This window comes from Anopheles marshallii, chromosome 3, assembly GCF_943734725.1.
Source record: "Anopheles marshallii chromosome 3, idAnoMarsDA_429_01, whole genome shotgun sequence".
In the NCBI taxonomy this organism is placed as follows: domain Eukaryota; kingdom Metazoa; phylum Arthropoda; class Insecta; order Diptera; family Culicidae; genus Anopheles; species Anopheles marshallii.
Genome location: NC_071327.1, coordinates 13,453,546 through 13,465,841, shown reverse-complemented (window position 1 = coordinate 13,465,841; position 12,296 = coordinate 13,453,546). Strand labels below are relative to the sequence as shown.

The window sequence follows — 12,296 nt, the reverse complement described above, 5'->3', positions numbered from 1 at the left end:
CTCGGAAAGGAGTATTGCCTCCCTCAGCAGAACTCCACCACACCCACGCTGCTCCGGTGCCACCGTGCAACGCAAATTGGTTGTCGTGGCGAATGAAGCGGCAAAGCAGAACCAAAACCTAATCTCGTCACACCTTATTGATGGGGGATGTTTATGCTTCGGCCACGGGACAGCACCAACAGCACTGACAGCTTTTGAGCGACGGCAACTAGCGGACAAAGTGACCAAAAAGCGGGGCAAAAAAATAAAACAAAAACATCATAATAATGGGACTTTGTCGCTGGGAAGGACACCTATGCCGAACTATCCTTTTGGACCGTTTTCTATCGCTGATGGTCGTGTTGTGGAACGAAATGACGTTTTTTGTTATTCGTTGTTTCACACAAAAAAGGCACCAAAAAAGAGAACACAAAACAAAACCAAAAAAACACGACCGCGGCCTCTTAACCCTGCGGTTCCCCGCACCCGAAGGGTAGAATGTGGATTGTTGGTGGTGGATAAAAATTTTATCGTCTAATAAAAACGGACAAGCGCCAAACACCAACAAAAAGAAAGAAATGGCCCACATAAAACGCTTCACTCATTAAGCGAGCTTGCGGAAGGAGCGAGCTTCGCTTCCTTGCGGATGGTACACGGTGAGCATCCGCCCGAGCGGTCAAGTGCTCGTCCGCACCAGCACGTACAATATTAAAGATGACCGCAATGTGTTCCGGGGTGGGAATGCTGATTAGCGCGAAAAGATCCTCATCATCTTTTGTGTGCAAGCTGTGCAATCAAACGGAATCGCATCCCCGGGCCCGGGCGCTCCATTATCGCCCTGCAATCGACGGGGATGAACCCGTCGGTTATGGCCTCCCCTTCACGGGCCGGATGAAATAAAAAAAGAAAAGCAAAAACTTCTACCAAATGGTGGATCGTAAACGAATAAGCCATCTGTTGGTTCGGGTGATAAACAGCCAGTGACTACAACGATTTTTGCAAACCACCCCACCATCGTCGTCGTGGTCGCGTCATTGTCATTTGCGGCGATTCAGCGCGGGACGTGTTGGGTCAAAAGAATTGAGTGAAGAAGTCTCGCCGGATGTTTGCCGATTCGGTGATCTGGGTGCGCCTGGTCCATATTTAGATCGTTTCGCCAATTTTGTACGCCGTGGAGTCGTGATATAAGCGTCCCGAGCGTTCGCCGGGAACACGGCCACAGAGGACGGACGACACTTTGTTATTATGGATGTTGCACGGTGCGAAAGTTGTGTTGTCCCAAGGATGCAGTTTTGTTACGCTTGCCGGCATGCTTCTCTTCCCGTGTAGGGTTATCTTTATTGTGATTTTCGAGACTGGAGGGCTGGAAGCGTTCACATCCTGCAAGAGGACGAGCATGAAATATTAGATTCAATTATTTTCGATATTGCATTTGAGTTCGCCGATCCGTGGCGAATTTAATGAACTCGCCGTGGTTCTTCCCGTACAGCACCGTACCGTATCGAGCGCACACGCCGCAGACATGTATGCTGGACAGGTCGAAAGGAGACATACACAACGCCGTACGGGAAAATATGGATTCACCCCCGTGAGGTTGTGCCTAGATGATGGAAGATGAGTCTGGAGCAACGATGATAAATATGTTCGTCTAGCAAACACACATTTTTGCCATGCTACCTTCCGGTATTCCGGACTATCGGAGGCATTCTCGGTTAGTTTGCAATGAAGAAAAAAAAAACACACACTCCTGGCCGAGTTGCTTCTATACGCCTGGAATATAATGGGATGGATTCACTCATTTCATTCACTCATCCGCGAAGCTCAGCTCCAATAAGCTTGGAAAGCGTGTCCGGCACGTGCCTTTAGAAAGTTCTCCCAAGGGGGAAACAACCTCCAGAAGCAGTACAATCCAACAGTACATTAGAACGATGTTTACGAGCCACTGATCAATCTAGCGAATGGTCCCCTTCCTCCGGGATGCCAAATGTACGCTCACACAAAACCAGGTTGACGATTGATAAACGACGAGCCTCATGCGCGTTTCACCGTCATGCTTCTGTCGATTGTTTTAGTTCTGCGTCAAACCATTGCACCTACCCGGCCATCACCATCCTAAGCCGTACCGAAAACAACGCAAAGAGTGGATTATAATTTTCCAAATCACTTAATCGGAGACGATCCTTCCGTTTGCTGACGACGTCGTAAAGGATGGTTGCGCGTTTTCTCGATTGATGATGGTCGGTTGCTGTCATGCTGGTCGCGGTCCGCACGCAAGACAAACCGGTACGCCTTGCAGTTCCACGCATCCACAACCATCAATCAGAAGACTTGTTTGAGAGGGAGGCAAACATCGGGCGAATGTCCGCTTCCGCGGTGCTTCCATTTTGTGGAATGTCTACCAAACAACACCCGGCCGAAGATTCTACCCGGTACAGCATTTCCCGTGAGCAATAGGTGGAAAAGAGGATAAAAATCTTGTGCCCACGCCTGACGGTGGAGGCTTTCCGATTCCGAGACTAATTGTACCGGCGCCGGCAAATTCCACGCGGGCAAAGTCATTTGAATAATTTCGTTTCCTTTTGTTTCCTCGCTGGGAAAGCGGACAGGTAGCGGGAGAAGGTAAGCAAAAAAAAAACCCCCGGCCGATCAAATTAAACACCAAGAATTCAACACAACAAGCCGTTGTAGCCCCCAGTACCTACCGAAAGGGCGTTGAGTAGTGGGTAGCTAGGAGGATTTTGCTCTAAGAGGTCGAAAATGAGGAGCCAAAACATATTTGACAGAGTCGCTTGTCGTGAAACACACAAACACACAATGCCGCTAAGGACACTTAATTGAATCAAAGGAAATGGAATTAAATTGATGACAGAGGCGTCATTCTCCTTCGCTTGCTACCGATGCGAAGTGACGATGATGATGCTCAAACAACATCCAAGAAACTTTGTGTTGCAGACGCAGACTTTGTCGCATGTTTTGCGCTCTGGGTTGTTTGCGCCATGCGACAACATCCAGATGTGTGCGTGACACAGGTGCGTCGCTTACGGGTCAATGCGTGATTGACCCGATATCAACGCGTATGCGTAATCGACAGACTTCGGGTTGAGCATCAGCGGTGAGCAGACGTGCTGGCAACCGCTGCCGCACGTCACAGTGTTTTATCTATTTATTGTTAATAAATGTAATAAGTTAACGTACAAACAATGGTAAACGATCTGTGCTTCCGCGTCCATCCGTCCGAACCCCAAGACATAACAACTGGCGACGAGGAAAAAGGAACAGCTAGTTCATCGGCATAGCGTCCCCGCAAATCCGCCATCGTCGATCATCCGACGAAAACGACGCCGTGTCCCAGTAAAAGCCGCCATCGCCGATCATCCGACGAAAACGACGCCGCGTCCTAACAGAAGTCACCATCGCCGATCATCCGACGAAAACGACGCCGTGTCCCGCTTTAAACCATCAGCCATCGCAAGCAAAGTGCAATGGAACAGGATAGGATGGAATTTGTGGAAGAAGACAATCCTAGAAGATTGTCAAACCAGAGGCAAGCCGCGCCTAGTGTTTCAAATAATTACAACGGTGGTAATATTTTTCAGCCAACCAGTACCGCCCCCGGCCCGAACGACAACGCTACAATCTTGAACATGATGCAGCTCCTGCAACAGCAAATGATACAACAGCAGGAGATTTTGATGCAGCTTATGCAACGTCCTGCACCTAGCCCGAGCACCAAACCGCCTGGTGAATCTACACTGGATTTCATCGCACGATCACTGAGTGAGTACCGTTATGAACCGGAAGAAAACAAAACGTTTGCTGCTTGGTACGCGAGATATGAGGAGCTTTTTGAGAAAGACGCTAGCCTCATAGAAGACGCAGCAAAGGTGAGAGTGCTTTTAAGGAAGTTAGGAATCGCCGAACACGAACGATATACAAATTTTGTGCTTCCGGAACATCCGAGAAATTTTTCTTTTAACGAGACAGTCAGCAAGCTCAAGGCATTGTTTGGCGCCAAAGAGACCATCCTTAGTAAAAGATACAAGTGTCTGAATCTGTCTAAACTACAATCAGAGGATTTTATGGTCTACGCATGTAGAGTAAACCGTGCGTGTGAGGATTTTGAACTAAAGAAAATGACAGAAAATCAGTTAAAAGCATTAGTGTTCGTGTGCGGTCTGAAAAGTGAACGTGATTTAGAATTCAGGACCCGGTTACTAAACCGTATCGAGAAAAACGCTGAAATCACTTTAGAGCAATTATCCTCGGAATGCCAGGGCATTGTAAATCTCCACGCGGACAGCGCCATGATAGAGGAAAGTGCGCATAAGCAGGTATCCATGATCCAAAAATGGCCGAAGCAACGCCATTTCATGCCAAAAGGCGCACAGCATTTTCAAAATGGAAGGTCAAGCTCATCCAGCATTAAGCCTAGAAACCCATGTTGGTTATGTGGTACGCAGCATTGGGTAAAGGATTGCGCTTACAAAACCCATAAATGCAAGCAGTGTGGAACAATGGGGCATAAAGAAGGGTTTTGTCGCAACAAAAGCAGATCGCGAGTTAGACATCAAAGAACAGCAGTGAAGGTAGTGCATGTAAATTCATGTAGCGTGACAATAAGAAGGAAATACGTCACCGTTTTCATCAATGGAAACCCGCTACGCTTACAGTTAGATACAGCTTCTGACATCACTGTCATAGACCGACGGATTTGGCAGCAGATAGGGAAACCGAAGCTGGACAAGCCAACCGTAAAAGCGCTAACAGCAGCAGGCACGAATTTTCGACTGGAAGGAGAATTCTCAACGTATCTGGTCATCAACAACGTCAAACGTTTAGCGACTGTTCGTGTAGCAGAAGCACATGTACAGCTATTAGGAACAGATGTTATTGAGCTGTTTGATTTGAGTTCGATGCCTATGAATGTTTTCTGCAACGGTCTCGCAACTAAAACGGGAGAAGCATCCTTAACAAGTCTTCAGAAACTCTACCCGGAAGTGTTTAGTGAAGCAGGTGTGTGTAAGAAGGTCCAAGTGCCGCTGAGGCTAAAAGAAGGTGTTCGCCCTATTTTCCGACCAAAAAGGCCCGTTGCCTATGCAATGAGAGAGGTGGTCGAGAAGGAGTTAAATAGATTAGAAGCAAATGGTGTGATTACTCCGGTAAATTACGCAGATTGGGCAGCGCCTGTTGTGATTGTTAGAAAGTCAAATGGAAAAATCCGAATATGTGGTGACTATTCTACGGGATTGAATGAGGCCCTACAACCGCACGAGTATCCGCTTCCTGTACCTGAAGACATTTTTACCAAGTTGGCGCAATGCAAGATTTTTACTACCATCGACCTATCAGATGCTTTCTCGCAAGTACAAGTAGAAGAACAATACCGCCCGCTACTTACTATAAACACTCACCGCGGCCTGTATCAGTATAACCGTCTTCCACCCGGTATCAAAATTGCGCCTGCAGTATTTCAGCAACTTATTGATACCATGCTGGCAGGCGTGATGAAAGTTTGCGGATATATGGATGATTTGATCATCGGTGGAACAACACAAGAGGAACACGACACTAACGTGAAGGAAGTGCTTGGTCGCATAAAAGAGTATGGTTTCACTATCCGTGCAGACAAGTGTGTTTTCGGAATGAAACAAATAAAGTACCTAGGTCACATTGTAGACGGAAATGGTATTCGTCCAGACCCGACCAAGATTGAAGCCATTATTAACTTGCCACCACCAACAGATGTTTCAGGAGTACGCTCATTTGTTGGAGCCATAAATTACTACAGCAAGTTCGTTCCACGTATGAGGGATCTTAGATATCCCCTAGATTGCCTCTTGAAGCAGGGTGAAAGTTTCAAATGGACAAAACAATGTGATGAAAGTTTCAAAAAGTTCAAGAAGATTCTCTCCTCAAATCTTTTGCTCACACATTATGACCCGAAAGCAAACATCATAGTTTCAGCTGATGCATCATCTGTTGGATTAGGAGCAACCATAAGCCACAAATTCCAAGACGGTACTATTAAGGTAGTCCAACACGCATCACGGGCACTCACAGAAACTGAAAAGAAGTATAGCCAGATAGACCGCGAAGGTCTTGCAATCGTTTTTGCAGTCACAAGGTTCCATAAAATGTTATACGGACGTCACTTCAGATTGCAAACAGATCACCGACCATTGCTGCAGATTTTTGGATCAAAGAAGGGGATTCCTATTTATACCGCAAATAGACTTCAACGCTTTGCGCTTACTCTACAATTGTACGATTTTGATATCGAGTACATTCGCACTGATCATTTCGGAAATGCTGATTTGCTGTCCAGACTCATAAGGGAGCGAATTCAGCCGGAGGAAGATTACGTCGTAGCAAGTATTGAGCTGGAAAAGGATATTAGGTCGGTCGCAACAAATTCATTATCCGTTCTTCCTTTAACATTCCGAGAGGTAGTAACTAGCACTCAGACCGACAAGGTGTTACGTCAAATCTACAAATACATTCAACGAGGCTGGCCACAGAGTAAGGTTTTAGGGCAAGATTTGGCACGCTACTACTACAGAAAGGAAGCCTTGTCGACGATAGACGGAGGTATTCTGTTTGGTGAAAGGTTGATTATACCAGAAAAGCTACGGAAAAGATGTTTGGAACAGTTTCATCGTGGTCATCCGGGAGTGCAACGCATGAAGGCGCTTGCCCGCAGCTACGTGTATTGGCCCGGTATGGATGGGGATATAGTTGAACGAGTAGGTGCATGTTCATCATGTGCTGCCGCGGCCAAGTCACCCCCACACGAGATTCCAGTCCCCTGGGGTAAACTTTCTTTCCCGTGGGAGAGAATACACGTCGACTATGCTGGTCCCATAGATGGGGATTATTTCCTGTTGATAGTAGACGCTTATTCAAAGTGGCCGGAAATTGTTAAAACAAGAAGTATCACAACAACAGCAACGATAGCTATTCTGCGAGGTGTTTTTGCAAGGTTTGGAATGCCCACTACATTAGTATCGGATAATGGAACGCAGTTCACCAGTGAGGCTTTTAGGGAATTCTGTACGGCAAATAGTATTCATCACATAAGAACCGCAGTTTTCCACCCACAGTCAAATGGGCAAGCAGAGCGTTTTGTTGACACTTTTAAACGAGCGTTGGTGAAAATCAAGCACGGAGATACAACAATGCAAGAAGCAATAGATATATTTCTGCTAGCGTATAGAACTACTCCAAATGCACAACTAGAACATCGCAAAACACCGGCAGAAATGATGTTTGGCAGAACTATAAGAACCAATCATGAGTTGCTACGTCCACCAGCAAAGGTTCAGCATGAAACAGTTGAAACAGGTGTAAGAGGTTTCAAGCCAAACGATCAAGTATATGCAAAAGTCTATAGGCGAGGTTCATGGACATGGATCCCGGCAGTTATCGTTAAAAGGAATGGAAACGTAATGTATCAAGTCAAAATCGAAGGTGATCGGATGATAAGAAGTCATGTTAATCAACTGCGTCGAAGAATGATCGCTAGCGATCGTCGATCATCGGACATAAAGTCGAGACGTTTACCATTAGATGTCTTACTGGATTCGTGGGATTTATATTCATCATCTAAGCAATTGTCATCGTCATCCCCAACGTCATCGTTTTTATCACCATCATCTAAGTCATTGTCTTCGTCATCACCTACGTCCTCGTCTTCATCATCATCATCGTCTTTGTCTGCGGCATGGTTGTCAGCGAACTCATCGTCATCATTAGCGTCTCTACCTTTGACAACGAAGCTTCCGGACGTGCAAACATCGGAACGGTCAGTTCCGATTCCCTCCCCGGCACCAGCTGAACAACAACAAGTACATCATCCGGAAGCAAAGCCGATACCTCCACTTCGCCGCTCTTCTAGGTGTAGAAGAGCCCCACGAAGATTCGACGGGTATCAGCTATCCTGAAGGGGGAGATGTTGCAGACGCAGACTTTGTCGCATGTTTTGCGCTCTGGGTTGTTTGCGCCATGCGACAACATCCAGATGTGTGCGTGACACAGGTGCGTCGCTTACGGGTCAATGCGTGATTGACCCGATATCAACGCGTATGCGTAATCGACAGACTTCGGGTTGAGCATCAGCGGTGAGCAGACGTGCTGGCAACCGCTGCCGCACGTCACAGTGTTTTATCTATTTATTGTTAATAAATGTAATAAGTTAACGTACAAACAATGGTAAACGATCTGTGCTTCCGCGTCCATCCGTCCGAACCCCAAGACATAACACTTTGCTTATGGTCCAATGCGGAAGGCGTGTCCGCGGACGGTAGCCGAAAAAACGTAATTACGAATAAATTGAGTGATTTAGCAGATGGCGCGCTGTAGAGCTGATATAATTTCATTATGCGCACTGGTCAATGTTCGGCACGATTCCTGGATGGTACAATCAATGGTAAACGACAACGCGAGGAATTTAGTCGAAATAAAGCAAAAAAAGCGCTTCAATGCCATTCAGTTCCATACCATCGTGCCTAGGGAATGTGGTTCGGAAGTTGAACGAGCGTTGTATTTCTCGCAATATTAAGCAATTTCGGGAATTTTATTACGAAAAAACACTTGTGAATGTGATCATGCGGTGGGTGGGGATGAATGCAACGAATTTAAGGGAGTGTTTTGAGAAGGTGTGAACGATGCTAACGAAATAGCTCTTGGAAAATGCTAATAAAATTCGATAGGAATCACTTCCGTACCTAATTATAGCATTTCTAAAGAAATATATAAAATTAATTGATGATGAGATCAGCGATTCTAGTGATACTTTAGATAGATGCACTATTTACAATGCGCCATAAGCATTTTTTCCTTTTGCTGCGGTCAGTTAGTATTATGTTAGTACTAGATTGATGTGTCTTGAACCATCCGTGTATTCTTCATGAACTTAACAACAACCTCAAGAGGTCCTTCTATGTATGGCCTTCTCCAACCATACATGTACACCTACTATAAATGCTACTACAAAATGGTCCCTCTTTACCGAGTCCTTTAATCCCATTTCAGGTCCCGGACAAGTTCCATGTTTTCCAAACAGATATCTCTCTTTTTAAACTGCACGAAAACACTTTTGATATGAATGTTCTGCCTTGCTTTCAATCCGCTAGTGCAATCTGATGTTGTAATCAGTTAGTTACAACCCACACAAGACAAGACACACATTAAAAGTATTTCGCGGTGAAAAAAAGACGGGGTTGAAATCTAATTTTTGCCTTACTTAACATTCAGCATTGATAGAAAAAAAACCCCGCTAGCAGACACTTTTATTCCCCGTAAAACTGTTTATAAAGAAAGCATAAGAAACTCCGTATGTAAACAGCGCTAATTACCACTAACCGGGAGCGTCAATTAATTACTATTCATGCTTAAGGAAAATTGCTTCACAGCTAATTATAAACTTTCCTGCCGCATACTTTGCAAACGTCCAATGATACACCTCGTACCAACACCATCGGCAACTGGGGAAAACTGGTGCCAAACTGGTAAAGACGTTGGCCAAGAGACTGCTTGCAAATGCAACATCTACATACCGCGCATCTTCAAGCAAGTAAAAACAGAAAGAGTTAAATCTACCTGACAAACACCTTGCTGGTGGTAGATTTAAAAGAAGCGGGTTTCTTTTTTCGCTTACAATCTAAAGAGACTGAAAAAAACCCCCTGAACTTGTGGTGTGCATGAAGATTAGATCGGACACTCGAAACGATACAATCCAATTCCAGCTGCATTTTATCCACCAGCGGTTTTACATTTGTTCCGCACACCAAAAACAGTATCACGTACGGACAATCTAATTACTTTCGCCAAACGATGGTAAGCAGGACATCAAGTCCGAGCTCGCGACCATGGCTAACCTCCCGACCCAAAATTCCTTCTCATCTGTACCATTTTTCCCAACTTGAAAACGTGTGACGTGCTTCGCTTTTGTGTATTGCTGTAGACATGTACGTCTCAGGCTCTCCATCCTTCGGCGCAAGACGGACGGACCGGAGGTGTCGACTTTATCTTGCCGTCTACAGAAATTCGCAACGACCATGGCAATTCGTTTGACTTAAGTTTTACACCACCCTCGGTTTTTGTGTTTGGAGTCTGGATGGGCTTGTGGAGCTTAAGCCAGCCTGCCGCCACCACTCGGTTGCCGTTAACGTTATCTGACCCCAAACAGACAACTTTGCAGGAGAAGAAAAATGCGGCAAGCAAGCAAGAAGAAAACTAACCATTCCAGACAAACAAACCACTAGCCGGCGACAAAACAGGATAACTGGATAAGAAGGTAAGGTCAGAAGACGTGGCCGCCGTGCTTTTGGTTTGCCCTGCTGTACTGCCACGACGGTACGGGTTTGCCCTGCTGGTGAAACTAATTAATAACATTTTAAAACAAAACTGAGTAAGTCTTTAGACGTTTATCTTGCTTTGAAATGCAACGGTCCGGGAAAGTCGAATACGATGGCGAATGCAGCTACGAACACCGACCGAAGTTTTCTTTGCCGTCGGTTGACTTGCGTACTGTTTTCTTTTTTTTTTGCCCTGTGCTGTGTTGAAGGGTTCAAGGGGATATCTTCCTGTTGTTTGGTAACTTCCAACCCTGGATTCTTTTCCGTACCATTCCGTACCGTGCGCTGGGGCTGGGGTTTGTGCGGTAGTGAAATTATGAAAACCAACAGTGTGAATAACAGTCAGATGCAGCTCCTCGTTGCAGCGAACCGCGTGTTCTATGTGACAGGAGTCCACGAGCCGGGCCAGTGCAGTTGGAACTCCACTATCTCTTGTCGCGTTTCCTCGTGATTATCTTCAGGTCCCGGAGAGTGCCAGTGTGCAGGTCCAAGGATTAAACCGTAATGCCATTACAAGATCATTCCGAGGGTTTTTTTCTAAACCGGTTCTTCCCACTTGTGCAGTGTGCACCTGAGCACTTAACGAGTTGGCTTTTCCTGTGGAATGTGTTACGTTTCGTGCTGCGTGTACCGTTCGGAGTGTGTACTGTGTTCGCGTAAAAGTTGCGTTTTTCTTTTCAGTGGCCCATGATGATGAAGCAGCATCTAAAACTGTACATCGGTTATAACTTTTTATCCTTAAGCTTGTGGAAGGCGTGCACTCACCGCAGCAAAACAAACATCAGTGAAGCTGTAAGGTGGATTGGACGACAGTTGGCATGTGTACTGGTGAATGGTTTTGACCCACTGCACAACCATACGACCTGGGTTCCGGAAAGCAATGCGACTTTTTGCCGCTCGTAAGGTTAAGCGTTCGATACGAAACCGCAAAAAGAAGTCGGGTAATGTCAACGCATCGAAATGGAGCAAAGGATGTACAGGAAAAAGGCAACGCGAAAAAGGGACTACAAAAAGATGAAATGTGCAACATAGACCAACTGTGTACGACTGGTGTGATAACGTTTGGTTGGGACAAGCATTCCGCCTCTAGCTGCAGGCAATGCTCCGTTATTCTTTTTTTTTTGCTTTCGAGCACAACTCGTTTTTCGTGCTGCCCTGGAAGTTGAAACAGTCAGGAAGGACAGAAAGGTTCAACTTATATAGCATAAAGCACTTCGTGCTGGCATCAACGGTTTGAACTGTACTGCACCAAGTCGTCATCGCTTGTACACTATAAAAATCGACCTTCGATCAGGCACAGTACCGGAATAATACCACACCACGCAACAAGCGCTTTCGATGGTGGCAAGTGTACGTGTGCGATCACCACACTTGACACAAAATGGCGTCCGATCACCGCTCATGGGAGAAATGTGTTATCGTCCACGTCGCCGCGCATACTTACACATTGTCCAGCTCGTCCGGTGTGGCATCGATTGCCATCGGGCACGCGAACGGATGCAGGCTCTGGGTGGTATAGCTAAGCATCTTCATATTATTCAACAAAATGTCTTCCCTGTCAGGGGTTTGCCCACTCGATAAAATGAAGCGATCTTACGCAAAAGTAATAGAAACAAATCCTTTCTTCGTTTCACAGTCACAGTCACAAACTTTGGAAAGCACTAAGAGTGTTCGTAACACGCGGTAAAAAAAAAAAAAACTATTCACTATACCCACACTTTAAGGAGGTATTTTTTTCTTCTAGAGGATCTGGAGTTGACGTCCACTTAACTGACGGACAGACGGGTCACGCACGTGGGAGCAAAAACTTTGGAAAAGGAAGCAACAAAGACGCTGGTTTTGTTCGCCAAAAAAAACACTTTCACACGACACGCGGTCAACACGTGGGTTTCCGTTCTTGGCCGAGCTTTGGAATAATCTTAGCGCAGTTCGCCGGTGCACACTGTAGCTATCTTTGTTGAA

At 45.8% G+C, this 12,296-nt stretch overlaps 1 protein-coding gene across 1 annotated transcript in view; it reads right to left on the bottom strand.

Moving 5' to 3' along the window:
- LOC128710985 (CUGBP Elav-like family member 2) overlaps positions 1-11,861 on the bottom strand; it is a 58,577-nt gene extending 46,716 nt beyond the window's left edge. The window contains exon 1 of the mRNA XM_053805851.1: positions 11,779-11,861. Within this exon, the coding sequence (XP_053661826.1) occupies positions 11,779-11,861 (83 nt within the window). The remainder of the gene's footprint in view (positions 1-11,778) is intronic.
- Positions 11,862-12,296: the final 435 nt, after the last annotated feature.